At 47.3% G+C, this 14,000-nt stretch overlaps 1 protein-coding gene across 1 annotated transcript; it reads left to right on the top strand.

Annotated features, from left to right (window-relative positions):
• Positions 1-351: 351 nt before the first annotated feature.
• On the top strand, positions 352-13,790 carry LOC122373661 (mitochondrial fission process protein 1-like). The gene is made up of 4 exons (XM_043351952.1): positions 352-373; positions 805-903; positions 12,301-12,428; positions 12,646-13,790. The coding sequence occupies exons 2-4, from the start codon at positions 816-818 to the stop codon at positions 12,958-12,960; spliced, it is 531 nt and encodes a 176-aa protein (XP_043207887.1). The 5' UTR covers positions 352-373; positions 805-815; the 3' UTR covers positions 12,961-13,790.
• Positions 13,791-14,000: the final 210 nt, after the last annotated feature.

Raw genomic sequence — 14,000 nt, 5'->3', positions numbered from 1 at the left:
ACCTTCGACTGAGGTTAGATATTGACCCGAGGAATCGATTGCGACCATTATTTTGGCGATCAGACGAAGCCTTGGGGTACTTTTGACGCGCCCCGTCCTTTAAGGGACGATTAAGGGTTGAAGGAAGGGAGCTAGGGCAAAATAAATGTCATATTCGTGTTCCCCGTCCCCCAATTGACCTGATGGCAGTTTTTGAAGCGATTCTGAATCCGACGCTGTATTCGTTGCTGTTGCTGACGCTAACTTCACGGACATTGATTAGTGCCTCTGACAGAAATGGCGCAGGAGTTTCAATTTCAGCGCTTGCGAGTTTCGCTGCAAAAGCTTTGGGATTTCAATTTGTTATTTGTTTGGGATTTGGATTATCAGGCGGGTAATGTGTTGAATTTTTCCATTTTTAGCCCTATTGCTAGGTCGACCCTAGAGCTTTCTGCGTCAAATAACTCTTAAATTATCTGGAAAATGGTTATTTTTTCCCATGACCGGTGGGCGGTGACCCTGAAATGAAGATTGGTTCTTTTTCTTTTGTGATTTTTTTCCAAGCCCAGGGTGCAAAGAGGGATTTGACTCAAGACATTTCATTTTCTTGATGATTTAGTGTCATATTTGCTGTGTGTAGCCAGTATCTTTGTTTTATTTGTGTTCAGACTTTGTACCATGGAAGTGAGAAGTCACAATATGAAGTGAACGGCCATTTTATATTCTGCGAATGTGCTGCAAATGATGTCAATACCTAGGCTTGAAATATTTGACTTATAGTAACATTTACACATGTTTTGATGGGGTATTTTCATGCTGTTTCAGAATCCAGAACCATGGTGGATGCCCAAGACAAAGAATCAGCACCAAAAGAAAGTGCACCAGAAGTTGATTTGTACAGGGACACACCAATTAGACTATTAGGTGAGTGCAAGGTGATAAATACTGTTTTGCTGTGATAACTTTGTATCTCTTAACCATGTGGTGATCTAGTAGAACCAAAAAGAGGCTGGGCTGGGCTTGTAATGCCCAACCCGACCCCAGCTCTATTGCCCCACCCTTAGCTTGACTTTGGGCCGTGACAATCTGAGGAACATTATTGTTCCAAAGTTTTGAGATAACATCATAAGCAAAAATGAGGATTGGCCATCTGCTAAGTCATGTTGGTGCCTCCTTGAAAGTGTGATCAAAAGCAGTTGTCATGGTCAATAATTGATATTCATGGATGTTTTATTTAGACCTAGCTGACATAATGGCTTTTACACAAAATCACCTAAAATATCACCAAGGAAATGAAATTGTCAGCTATTTTTGTCCATCTTGACTAGCCCAGTCCATACTTATACTCCTGAGTCCCTGATCCTGGTAGTGGAAGCACAGCTAAAATGTCACATTACAAAACAAGCCTGGGTATTCCAGCCCATCCAGGGATCCGAGCACAATATCGGACCCTGGAACTGGGACCTGCAGTGTGCATGTGCAAACTTTGACCCCAGCTGTCTCATAGCTCACTTGTCTAACTGGCTGATAGCAGCATATAACCTTAAACGCAATCGATTGACCATTGTTTAAATTAGCGGGCTTGGTGGTGCGCACGAAGATACCTGTAAGAAACGCATAACGTATGCTATAGGCAGAGCTGGGCATTGCGCAACTTAGGTCCGCAACTCCGCAACTCCGCAACTAGCGGACTACCCTCATGAGAGCGGAGTTACGGATCGGCTACCGAGCCCCAAAAAGTTGCGGAGTTGCGAGTTGCGGAAGCGAAAAATTCTAAAGCGCAACCGCTACCGGGGCCACCACCGAGATACGGGATTGAAGCGAGATACAGGTTCCAGGACAAGTTCATTGTGTTTATCTCGTCAAGACTAATCAATTGATATGCAACATGACCTATTTGGGTCAGGTCGTGACCTTGAACTGAAGTCAAATTTTAAATTTGACCTTTCGAGGTCATCTTGTATATCATTGATGGCATCGAAACGACGCGCCTTGGTGGAGAAATGCTATGGGGATTAGATTATTGACCTAGCTAAATTATGTTAGAAGTTATGGCCGATAAAAGCCGTTTTCACGAGTTAGAGCGTCTGAAGCTGAAATTCATCAAAATTCGGGAAAATTGGGAACATTTTCACTTTGATGACCTCTGGTGACCTTCAAAAGGATGCAATGCTATGTCCTATCACTCCTATCAGACATAGCACTGCACTTCAGGACGAAAACTGATAAAACATAGGTACCTAATAGAGATGGGTAGCGGAGTTGCGGAGTTGCGGAGTTGCGAGTTGCGGTTTCAAGATCTGAAAAATAGTTTCGGAGTTGCGATTGCGCTTTGGGTACCTCTGGTTGCGGAAGGTAGCGGTAGCGGTTTCCAAATTTCGGTAGCGATGCCCACCTCTGGCTATAGGTACCTATGTAGGTAGTTATATGCATAGGCGGAATTTTGTGCCGAGCTGGGAGGGCCCGAGCTCTCCAAATTCGACGCCGGCTTGGCTTTGGAGCCGCCACAGACCGCGTGTCGTGGCTCTTAGTTCCCACTCCTTCGCCGCACGTTGGGGCGGACCGCACCAAACGCAATCACCGCGGAGACGCGTGTATTCGGCACTCTCCGCGCCAGCCGCCCTGTGGCCGGTTAACATCGGGTCGCGGCTGAGGCGGACCAAGTTCAGCGGGACGGGAGGGCACTACACTTCCCCTCCCCATCAACAATACGGGATGGGAGGACACTACACTTCCCCTCCTTATCAACGAAACAAGTTGGCTCGCAACATGCATCGGCCAAGCAAAACAAGATTACTTCAAATCACACATTACACGGCACGCTCAGAAACAGGCTTCACATATCGCATGCTGCATGTGTTCCGCTCGTCTGTGTGCTGATATATAGCGGAACTGACTCACGAAAATCCTCCATCGCGCCAAACGCGAATTTGTGTCATCCTGATTACGCAATATTTGAAGAGCACTTTTACAGTCACAGACCCACGTGAACTCAGAATCAGCCAAATATTTGAAAAAAAAACTTTGTTAAACCAATGATAAAACTGAACACCTCTAATTCGAAGATAGTCCACTTTCTCTGAGCTAAGCGACCGGCCACCGCGCGGCAAACGGGAGGCCGAGCCGCGGCGCTCGCCTCAGGCAGGTGGCGCGCCGGGGCCCAGGTCACACCGAGACGAGGTCAAATCACCGCCTTAGGCACCCTGAACCGTCAAGTTCTCTGCCCAGTGCACACCACGCGAACGACAGCATTCGTCATCGGTCAGAGAAGAGATAGACTCCTCTCTCTTCAGCTCGTCGACCGCTGTTTCGAACGATTTAGCACACTGTCGTGACAGCAAAACTCTCTCCTCTGATGACAAACCCACCAGGAAATGCCGGTAAAGGGCAGCCTGATGGGATGGGACGCAAATCTTCTTCACCATTCCCGACTCGTCGAAAAACTCGGGCCATGCCGCACGGACGAGTTGCTGAATCAGTACAGAGTAGTCAAGTACTGGCATACTACCCTTTCGGGCGGTACTTAGCTGCGCAGCTGCGGTCTCCGGTCGCTTGTCGCCAAACGTTTTCTGCAGCAGGGTCGGGACGTCCGTCTGGCCATGATCCGCTTCCAGTACTTGGAGAGCCAGACCACGGCAGGACGCGTGTATTCGGCACTTTCCGCGCCAGCCGCCCTGTGGCCGGTCAACATCGGGTCGCGGCTGACGTCACACAACCAGAATAGGCGGACCAAGTTCAGCGGGACGGGAGGGCACTACACTTCCCCTCCCCATCAACAATACGGGATGGGAGGGCACTACACCGCGGAGGTCAAGGTCACCGCTATGGGCGGCGGCGGATTTGCTGCGCCCGGGCCCTACCAGCTTGAGCTCCGCACAAAGTTCCACCCGTGCGTATATGTGTGCAAAGGTGGATTCTAAGTGACTCCTGCGGTGCACTTACAAAGACGGCCCTAATTAGCGCATTTTCTACGAGAACGGCAGACGCTTTTCATGCTTTGAGAACATTATTATCTCGCTGTTCCTATCTCAATTAAGATTTTACCAAGATACCTTGTTTATAGCTTGAACGAGAATCACTCTTTATGGGATATATCACAATTAAGATAATGACTTTCTCCTGTGGATGAATACTAAAGCGAGCATTACCACCAGTATAACGCCTTTTGGGGCGACTAACGGAGCGAGCGAGAGGGTGAGCCTTGCACGTGCGAAATTGCGAGGGGGTACCTCCAACTGAGTTGTGCACGGCACCCTACTAACCGGTCTCTAGCGATGTGCCAAATTTGAGCACAATCGGCCCAGCCGTTCTCGAGATCTGGAGGCGGCACCCTGCACGTGCGCACGTGCAAAATGGGTCCCAACTGACTTTTGCACGGCACCCTACTAACCGGTCCCTAACCATGTACCAAATTTGAGCGCCATCGCACAGTGGGGATTTTTCCGATCTAGCACCTATTTATTCGTAGAGGGCAAACCATAGGTAGAATTGTAGCGAGATTGTGCACAGATGTTGGCTGGTGTGTCCTGGTGAGAATTTTACCTGTAAATGTGTATAATCAACATAGTATAGGGGGTTCAATTGGACCCCCCGCTCAGCCGTTTGGCCCCTGATCAAGCTAGAGCTTCGCGGAAAAGTCAAGCGTGCTGCCTATGACGAAATTAGGCCGAATATATCTAATTTCAAAGTCCAAGGTCATAAGCTGACTTTCCAAGTCAGTTTAATGACCCAACTAAAGTTGGGAAATCGAGACCTCTTGAAACTTCGCAAAGTTAGGGTGTTACGGGGTATTTTGGGGTGCTGATCACGAATTTCATGTTAGTTTTGATCACAGACGATGTCTTTATGCATTTAGGCCAGGTCGGGTCAGGTCACGTTAGATCAATTAGTAGGCGTCCTGCCGGCCATCCATAGAAGTGTCACCTACTACTGATAGCTTCGTAACATGGAACGAAGGCACTAGAACTACTTCGTAAATATTCAAATGGCTGCTAAAATCGAAATCAGCACCAAAAACTACCCTAGAAACAAGTAAAACTCGAAAAAGTGAACCAAGGTCATCAAAAGGTCAATGACCTTGACTTGACCTTCACGTGACCTTGACTCCCACCATTATGCATGGCACCAACATCATTTCACATATTTGAACGTTTAAAACCACAAAAAGACTGGAAACCGCGGATAATGTGAGCTGGCATACGCCGAATCGCGATTCCGGCCAAACATGGTCTCGAGAAATATGCCACAGGTCAAAGGTCAGTTGGGTCAGAGTCATGAAATTTTTAGGTTAGATGTAAAATTGATGATCTCGAGGGTACCGAAAGTTTCGGCGCGATCGGCCGCTTTTTGCGCGAGTAATTTGCGGAAAACCATGGGGTTTTATCCGACCCCTTCCCCCTCCCCCTCCCCACAAGTGCGATGGTTAATAAGGTTACGGTATGTATAATTTACGCTTGTCATCCTATTCCTAATGAATGTGTCTCAGAAAATATGCATCATATAAATCACGAAGTAAAATTATTCGCCTATGTCCGGAACATACCTATATCGTGCTGTTTGCCCTAGCGCTCCTCGAGTGGGGTGTTAAGATACTCTAATGTGAATATTCCGTGTTCAGGCAAGTTTCGGCAGCCAAACTAGGCGTTGTCTTGTGCAGAAGAAAGTGGCGAATTCGATAGGATATATTTCGGAGTGGAAAAGTGTGGAGAACATTGTTGATTTCCTACATTTATTTAGAATACCATTCCTTAAATATGGTGTCTGTAAGGGTTTTTTGTAAAGGGCATTTTTGTGACCTTAGTAAGGTTGTGGCATACTTTCTGTTTGCCATTCCATTCCTAATAAAAGTGCCTTTCAGACGATATGCAACTTTAAGACCTCGCAAGATTAAAACCAACAGGACAGGACAATGAAATTGAGCTATACTTTCGGGCCTTGCTGAGCCCATTGAGTAATCACGCATGAGTGTGAACTTTGGGCGCATTTTTCCTAGTTTTGCTGTGGACATACAGATAAAACAATGCCATATATGAAAAATTCAGACATTTCTTAGCCCTACTGACACAAAAAATAAACAAAAATCCAAAAAATATTTTTTGAATTAATAGGCGCTAGATCGGAAAAATCCCCACTGTGCATCGGTCCAGCCGTTCTCGAGATCTGGAATCGACCCCTGCACGTGCGCACGTGCAGCAGCACCTCAACTCTGGCACATGGATATGCATTGCATAGTGGGTGCCTACCTACATGCCAACTTTCAGCGCAATCGGCCAAGTAGTTACCGAGATATTGCAACAATTGCAAAAGTGACACCTCTTCGTTTTGCACGTGGCACGTGCATAAGGGGTCACCCACATGCATCGGCAATAGTCCAATACTTGGTAGAAGGAATGAAGCTACCCTACAAAAATTACCGCATGACATAAGAAAGACTACGCTCGCTTCGCTCGCTCCGTGACAAATAAATCCAGATCTACGAGAAAAACCATATTGTATGAAATTGATTAGCATTGTATAGGCAAGCTTGTACTTTGGATCAGACTTGAGTTTTTTACACAAGTCAAATGTGTATGTTTATTTTATTATCTAATATTCTAGCGTTATTATTTTTCAACCTTCCCTGCAATATGCATTGTCTCTTAAAAACATTCAATACGGAGCGAGCGAAGCGAGCGTAGTCTTTCCTTAGCCGCGTTCCCACTACGACCGTTCAACATCGTAAATTGCAACAACGGGAGGAAACGGACGAGATCGTTGATCTAGAGACTTTTCTAAAAAAGTTGAACACTTCCCTAGATCTGGTATACGGGGCAAGATGGGGAAACATCGTGAGACAACGGCAAACGGCTTGGACAAAGCCAGTTGAGAGGAGCGATGATGAAGGAGGGATCGGCACAGTAAGCTATTGTAAAAAAATCAGAATATAAGTATTTGACGTGTTAAAAGATCCCATGCAACTGAATTAATGATAAAATTAGAAAACCTTTTAAATTTATTTGCGTGTTTTATTAGGTACGCGAGCATTGAAAAATATTTCAACAATGCCAGCGAAAAGCATTCCCAGCTGTGATAACGACAATCTATTGACTTTTGAAGAGAAAATGTGTGCAGTTGATATAACTCATTGTGGTTTTGCTGTGAATGGAAGCTGTAACCGATAAATTGCAAGTTTCGATGATTTCTTAACAGCTAGTTTATTATCGCAATCCTCGATAAAACATTTAGCAATTTGAAGCAGGCTGCAATGCAGCTGAATTTGCCAACACAGGTTCAGCGATTTAGGTATACGAGTACCTACAAGTATACGAAGCCGGCATTCAGCTTACAGCAGTGTCACCTCATGTCACCATCGTCATGTGACTACACCATCCCGTCAGGCGATGCTAGAATTGTATAAATACAATTACCAGTAAAACGCCTTTTGGGCGAAGAACGAGCGAGCGAGAGAGTGAGCCCTGCACGTGCAGAAGGGCGAGAGGGTACTTCCAACGGGCTTGTGCAAAGCACCCTTCTAACCGGTCGCTAGCGGTGTACCAAATTTGAACGCAATCGGCCCAGCCGTTCCTGAGATCTGGAAGCGGCACTCTGCACGTGCGCACGTGCAAACGGGGTCCAAAATGACTTTTGCACGGCACCCTACTAAACGGTCCCCAACCGTGTACCAAATTTGAGCGCAATCGGCCCAGCCGTTCTCGAGATCTGGAAACGCCCCCTGCACGTGCGCACGTGCAGTAGCACCCTAACCGCAACACATGGGAATGCATTGCCTGGTAGGTGCCTACCTGTATGCCAAGTTTCAGCGAAATCGCCCCAGTAATTAACGAGTTACTGAAATGGCAACAAATTTGGCACCTCTTATTGTTGTATTTTGCACGTGCAGTGGGGGTCACTCACATAGATGAAGAGTATCCGACCTTTGGTAGAAGGGATGCAGCTACCCTATAAAAATGACCGCAAGACAATCGCTCAAGCCGCTGCTGAGATATGGGCCTCTCAAAATCATTACGTTTGCAAAACTGCTTAAACACCCTTGACTTTTCACGTGGCACGTGCCACGGCGGTCACTGAGATGTATCAAAAGTAGTCAATTACGGGGTAGAAGGGATGGGGCTACCCAACAAAAAAGACCGCAGGCCATTCGGTCCAGCGGTTGCTGAGATATAAGCCTCTCAAAAGCGTTACAGGCCGGGCCGGGCCGGGCCGCTCATACTGAGATTTTCCCGTTATATTGAAAAGACTTCGCTTCGCTCGCTGCGCTCGCTCGCTCGTAATAATACCATGTGCATATAACAAGGACCAGAGTCCAGACAGCCCAATAACAATCACATGTTTCGCATGTGGTCGTCCCAATCACATGGCGCGGTCCACATGGCCTTAACCCGCGCACCGACGGGGGTCTGCGCCAACTTCGCACCGACGGGGGGGGGGGGGCGGAACCGCCCCCCCCCCCTGAGATCTCGAGAACGAAGCAAGATAGCGACAAGCGGTAAACGGCATCGGATACGCACGGCCAAGATCTACAATTTTTACTAAGGTCATTTTCAGGTCAGATCAAAGATGACGTCACAGGGGTCGAAAAAGTCAAAATGGCGGCGCTAGATATGGAGAGAGTTTTTCTCGAATAACTTTCGAATTAGTCAAGATAGGAACAAACTAAGGACATCATCGTGATCCTCTCGTCAATCCGCATCGAATGATATATATGTTGACCTCGAAAGGTCAAGGTCAAAGGTTGACCTCAGGTCACGTGACCTCGAGGTCATCATGTATATCATTCGATGCGTCTTGACGAGCTGAACACAATGAGACCATCCACGCGTCTGTATCTTGTTCCTGTACGGAGTCATTGGCCAAAAACCTTTGGTGACCTTTGATGACGTCACATGACCTCACAGCTGCCCAACAGCAAAACAGACCTCAAGGTAGTGAAGGTTGATCGTATATGAAGTCATGTATGGTATATGGGGCCATTCCGACCCGTTTTAGTGGTAAAAACAGGGAGTTGATTTTTCCCCCATTGACTTATAATGGGGAGGTCGCGAAATTGACCTGACCTTAGGTCACCGATATCAAAATTCCGAGATATACAAATTGTAGCTACTAATGACCTAATAATATCCTGCGACTTTCAAAGGCCTCCGACATCTACTATAGCTCTGGCACGGTGACAAAGTTGCAAAAAAGTGACTTGAGGTTGGGTCATTCAAAGTGACCTGGTGACCTGACCTTAAAAGTAAGGAGGTTCAAACTTGCACACCATGTGTAAAATTGATGAGGTTATAGTCATACCAAATTTCGCGGCGCTACGCGACGCGGTTTTCCCGCTATTCGCGAAAAACCTCAGGGGGGCGGATATCCGCCCCCCCCCCCCGTCGGTGCGAGGGTTAATCCAGCAGACACTGTGATTGTTTGAGCCTCGGATGAGGCCCTCGGTGAAGATCCGACGGCGGAAGCTGTGTGTGTTGAACGAGGAGTCGCCGGCCGCTTGAGATCATAAATGAGCGACGACGCCGGTGGCCATGATTGTCGGAAGTTTCAGAAGAGGCCTTTAGTTTCAGAAGAGCGCGCTGATGGTAGGTAAATGAATAAATTGCACTAGACCTACGTTAAACCTGCCGAAAAGTTACGTTATTCATCGCCACTTAGCGCTCGACTACATCTATGTATATAATTAGAGCTATGTAGCTTTTATCCGCAAAAAAATGCACCACCTTTCATGCCTTGCTGCTTGTCTTCTCACTTTGAATATCAAGAAACTTCCCAAAAAGGGCTTCCTGTTCTATGCACTGCCTAAAAATGCTTATTAGTGTCATTTAACATCTGCACAAACCTTTAAGAACGTTCAAAAAGTTCAACACTGTTCAACTTTTTGGCGACCTCACCAACCGACCAACATGGGGAGCAAACTTTCAAAACCTTACAAATGCCTCCACCCGAAAACACGTGTCAAATACCCGGTTCCCACCACCACCGGCAGAGATCGTAAAAATGCATGCTGTGGTTTTGCCGATCTTGCCAGTTTTCTCCCGTTATTTTACTTTACGATGTTGAACGGTCGTAGTGGGAACGCGGCTAAGGAAAGACTACGCTCGCTTCGCTCGCTCCGTATTGAATGTTTTTAAGAGACAATGCATATTGCAGGGAAGGTTGAAAAATAATAACGCTAGAATATTAGATAATAAAATAAACATACACATTTGACTTGTGTAAAAAACTCAAGTCTGATCCAAAGTACAAGCTTGCCTATACAATGCTAATCAATTTCATACAATATGGTTTTTCTCGTAGATCTGGATTTATTTGTTACGGAGCGAGCGAAGCGAGCGTAGTCTTTCTTATGTTTCTCGTAGATTACTCGTAACGGAATTTCTGAGTAACTATGAGCGGCCGGCCGCGCGGACGCTTTTGCGAGGCTTGTATCTCAGCGACCACTTGACCGATTTAGATGCGGTACTTTTTGTAGGGTAGCTTCATTCCTTCTACCAAGTATTGGACTATTTCCAATGCATGTGGGTGACCCTTTATGCACGTGCCACGTGCAAAACGAAGAGGTGTCAGTTTTGTGACAATTGCAATATCTCGGTAACTACTGGGCCGATTGCGCTGAAACTTGGCATGTAGGTAGGCACCCACTAGGCAATACGTATCCATGTGCCACAGTTGGGGTGCTGCTGCACGTGCGCACGTGCAGGGGTCGATTCCAGATCTCGAGAACGGCTGGACCGATTGCGCTGAAATTTGGTACGGGGCTAGTTACCGGTTAGTAGGGTTCCGTGCAAAAGTCAGTTGGGAGCCATTCTTGCACGTGCGCACGTGCAGGGTGCCGCTTCCAGATTTTGAGAACGGCTGGGCCGATTACGCTCAAATTTGGCACATCGCTAGAAACCGGTTAGTAGGATGCAGTCAGCAGTGCACAAGTTAGTTGGAGGTAGCCCCTCGCAACTTCGCACGTGCAAGGCCCACCCTCTCGCTCGCTCCGTTGATCCCCCCAAAAGGCGTTTTACTGGTGTGGATATATTCGTGTTCCGTGGCTCATCGGTCTATGAGCCAATGTTCCCAATCCCAGGAAAAGCACCCTTTATAGTTAATTAGAAAATGGATTACAAGCTTAATGTCCATATAGTGATGCCGGGGGCCTGGCCCGGGCTATCAATGTAGTTATATTTTTGTGCGGACATGGTCACTAATATTCTGTCGGCGTATTATTCCTCGTCCTGTGTGTTGCGCATACCGCCCTGGCTGCGCTGTATTCCTACATCCGTAGACGGCAGTTGGCAGCGTGCGCCACCACCTTCCCACAGGCGTCCTCCGCTATCTCCTCTGGCGCTACCGCGGTCAGCAGCGTGACGTCCTGCGCGGCGTCCGCCGCCCGCCCTTTGCTAGCATTACTCTCGGCAGTGGTGACGGCTGAGAGCTGGCCAAGACAGCCTGTGAGAGCTCCAGGCATGTCTGCGGGTCGTCTAACTGATCAGGCAAGTATAGACCCAGGATTCGGCCCGCATGGTTGTAGCGGAGATACTCATCGGACTGGAATAGCCCGTTTTGCCATTGCTGGCGACTTCCTTCTCCTAGTATAAGGGTCATGTAGCCAAGGAATCGTTAAAAAGTCACATTGTCATGAAATCTAAACGAAATCATGCCAATTCATTTCTGATATTTTTTTTAAAGGATGACTGACTCCATGATGTAACATTAATTATTGCCTATTAAGCAGGTGCAATTTCCAATCGGCAGGCTCTGGTCTCGAGGGGCACAGCTCCAGCCAGTCCGCTGATGACCAGTTAGATAGGTCCTGCTGGCAGTTTTATTAAAATTCGCGGTGAAGGAGACCTTGAGCTACTAGGTTTCGCTCCTTAGGGGATATTGTCTTTGTTTTGCGTCCTCCTTATTTTTCCTTTTTGATGTCCCCGATACCATGCCAAGTTGAATTGATGTTTAATTCATGATGGCTCATGCGTGCCAAGAGCTGATTCCACGTGTCTTAATAAAAGTAAATTATTTATGCAGTTGTAGTGGGTTTGGGGCTCGAGACTCGGGTACTGTCCCGGATCTAATTGGATATTCGGGATCGGGTCGAAATAAGCGTTTGAAAATAGTTTATAGAATGCCTGTCCCCTATAGGTACGTACAGGTGGTTGTGGCTGATGGCCAAAACAGTCATTTAACGTAACGTAAAGCTTTTTCAGCACGCATATAATTCCGCTACTCCTTCCTGAATATATATACCTCTTAGTTATAGAAATCAATGTTTAGAGTGGTGTTTACTGTTACTCAATGCGACGGATGTTCCTAATATGGCACATGTTCAATGTTCATCTGCAGGCTATGCCAATGAAGTTGGCGAAGCATTCAGAGTGTGGGTATCACCATTCTGGGTGAGAGCATCCTATGGATTGTCCAGTGCCTATGTCTTGGCAGACACCTTTGATAAAGGAATTAAAGCAGCCAAGGTAAGTGATGTTTGGAATTGTGTGTTTGCTTGTCACAATTTACACCGCCAAGATATTGTGAATGGTTTTCATCCTACCTTTTTATAAATACGGTATTTGGATCTCTCAGTCAATTCTGTGGTGCTTTGTGCGCGGTGTGCGGTGTTGAGATGTCCTAGATTGCTATGTTGGCTGCTACCAGTGCCACCTAACAGTCGCCCGCCGCCCGCTCCGGCAGCGTCCTCTGGCGTCGGAGGCGGACCGGCGCACACACGTGCTGCACGTGTCGGTGGACACGCTGCTCTGGCAGGCGCTGGCCTCCGTCATCGTGCCCGGCTTCACCATCAACCGGGTGTGCGCGGCCACCTTCTGGGCTCTGGGGCGCGGCTCGCGGCTGCCGCTGGCCGCCCGCAAGCGGCTCACCACGGCCGCCGGCCTGGCGGTGATACCGCTGATCGTGCGGCCCATCGACGTCCTGGTGGACGCCACGCTTGACCGCACCTACCGCAAGGTGGCCCACGTGGAGCCCGACGAGCGCAGCCGGGGACACTGACGGCCCGGCCGCGCCGTCCGGCGGGGCGATAGCGTAGATATGTTATTAGGTTCCTTCTGCGATCGATGCTGATAGAGTTGGTGATTTTGGAATCATGTAGATGAAGATTTAGATAGTTCCTTTGGTTTATTGCTTTACCCTAGTTTGTTAGTGTTGAAAACAAAGCACATGGAACACATGAGATGTGAAAGGAGTCATGCGATGGGGTTGTTGTACAGCTTTGGTAGCTCTTTAAATACTGCATGAACGATTTGACATGGTTAATTACTGACCATTGCACAAAATGCATTCGACACTTTTTGGGGTTCTTGGGGACTGGCCAGCTCATCGAGCTTTTTTCATCATTTCCCCCCCCCCCATAATCTGTTTTATAGCCTGGTACGTAAGGTGTGTACCTCAGCCAGACGCAGGTTATGATAAAGCAATGTTACGTGCTTGGAGTCTGCTCAATAGTACCCCATAGCAATAGCTGTATGACCAGGGTAAAACAACTGTGATGTCCAGAGTATTACAACCTACCGAAGGGTCTCGCATCATCTGACTATTCAGTGGCTTTAAGTCAACTATGTAACTTGATTATGTCCATTTTTAATGCACATGCGATCATAAGCAGTTATGCCATTGCCTAATGTGGATGGCAGGTCATTTTCCCATTGTAAGAACTTAACTGCCATTGCTACGCTCCCGTCATGCCTAATGGTAGGTAACCCACGGGGAAAGTGAACCATACACTCTGTAACTCTGTTACATTGCCTTTATTATTATTCATTATCTTATTATTAGGTATTACATTTTCGAAATATTGTTTACTCACAGGCCACTAATGTGGACATGATACCCATCCAATGGGTTGATGTTTCCGCTACATTCTGAAGCGTATGGCGTGCCTGCAAACGTATGCTATAGTATATGCTCTAGCTACACCACCATCATTTTCTGACTCCGAGACCCGCAGGCCGCAGTATGCTGCATTCTTACGTAAAAGTCATAGTTGAAGATTATGCATTCGTCTTCCTGCCTGGTGAAACGATCTGTTTCTT

Source organism: Amphibalanus amphitrite, unplaced genomic scaffold, assembly GCF_019059575.1.
Source record: "Amphibalanus amphitrite isolate SeventyFive unplaced genomic scaffold, NRLGWU_Aamphi_draft 001532F_arrow, whole genome shotgun sequence".
NCBI classification, from domain to species: Eukaryota; Metazoa; Arthropoda; class Thecostraca; order Balanomorpha; family Balanidae; genus Amphibalanus; species Amphibalanus amphitrite.
This window is presented reverse-complemented; position numbering and strand designations above follow the sequence as displayed.

Coding starts and splice junctions, on each gene's coding strand:
- LOC122373661 (XM_043351952.1), top strand. CDS start 816: ATGGTGGATGCCCAAGACAAAGAATCAGCACCAAAAGAAAGTGCACCA. Junction 904..12,300: donor CACACCAATTAGACTATTAG/GTGAGTGCAAGG, acceptor GTTCATCTGCAG/GCTATGCCAATGAAGTTGGC. Junction 12,429..12,645: donor AAGGAATTAAAGCAGCCAAG/GTAAGTGATGTT, acceptor CCGCTCCGGCAG/CGTCCTCTGGCGTCGGAGGC.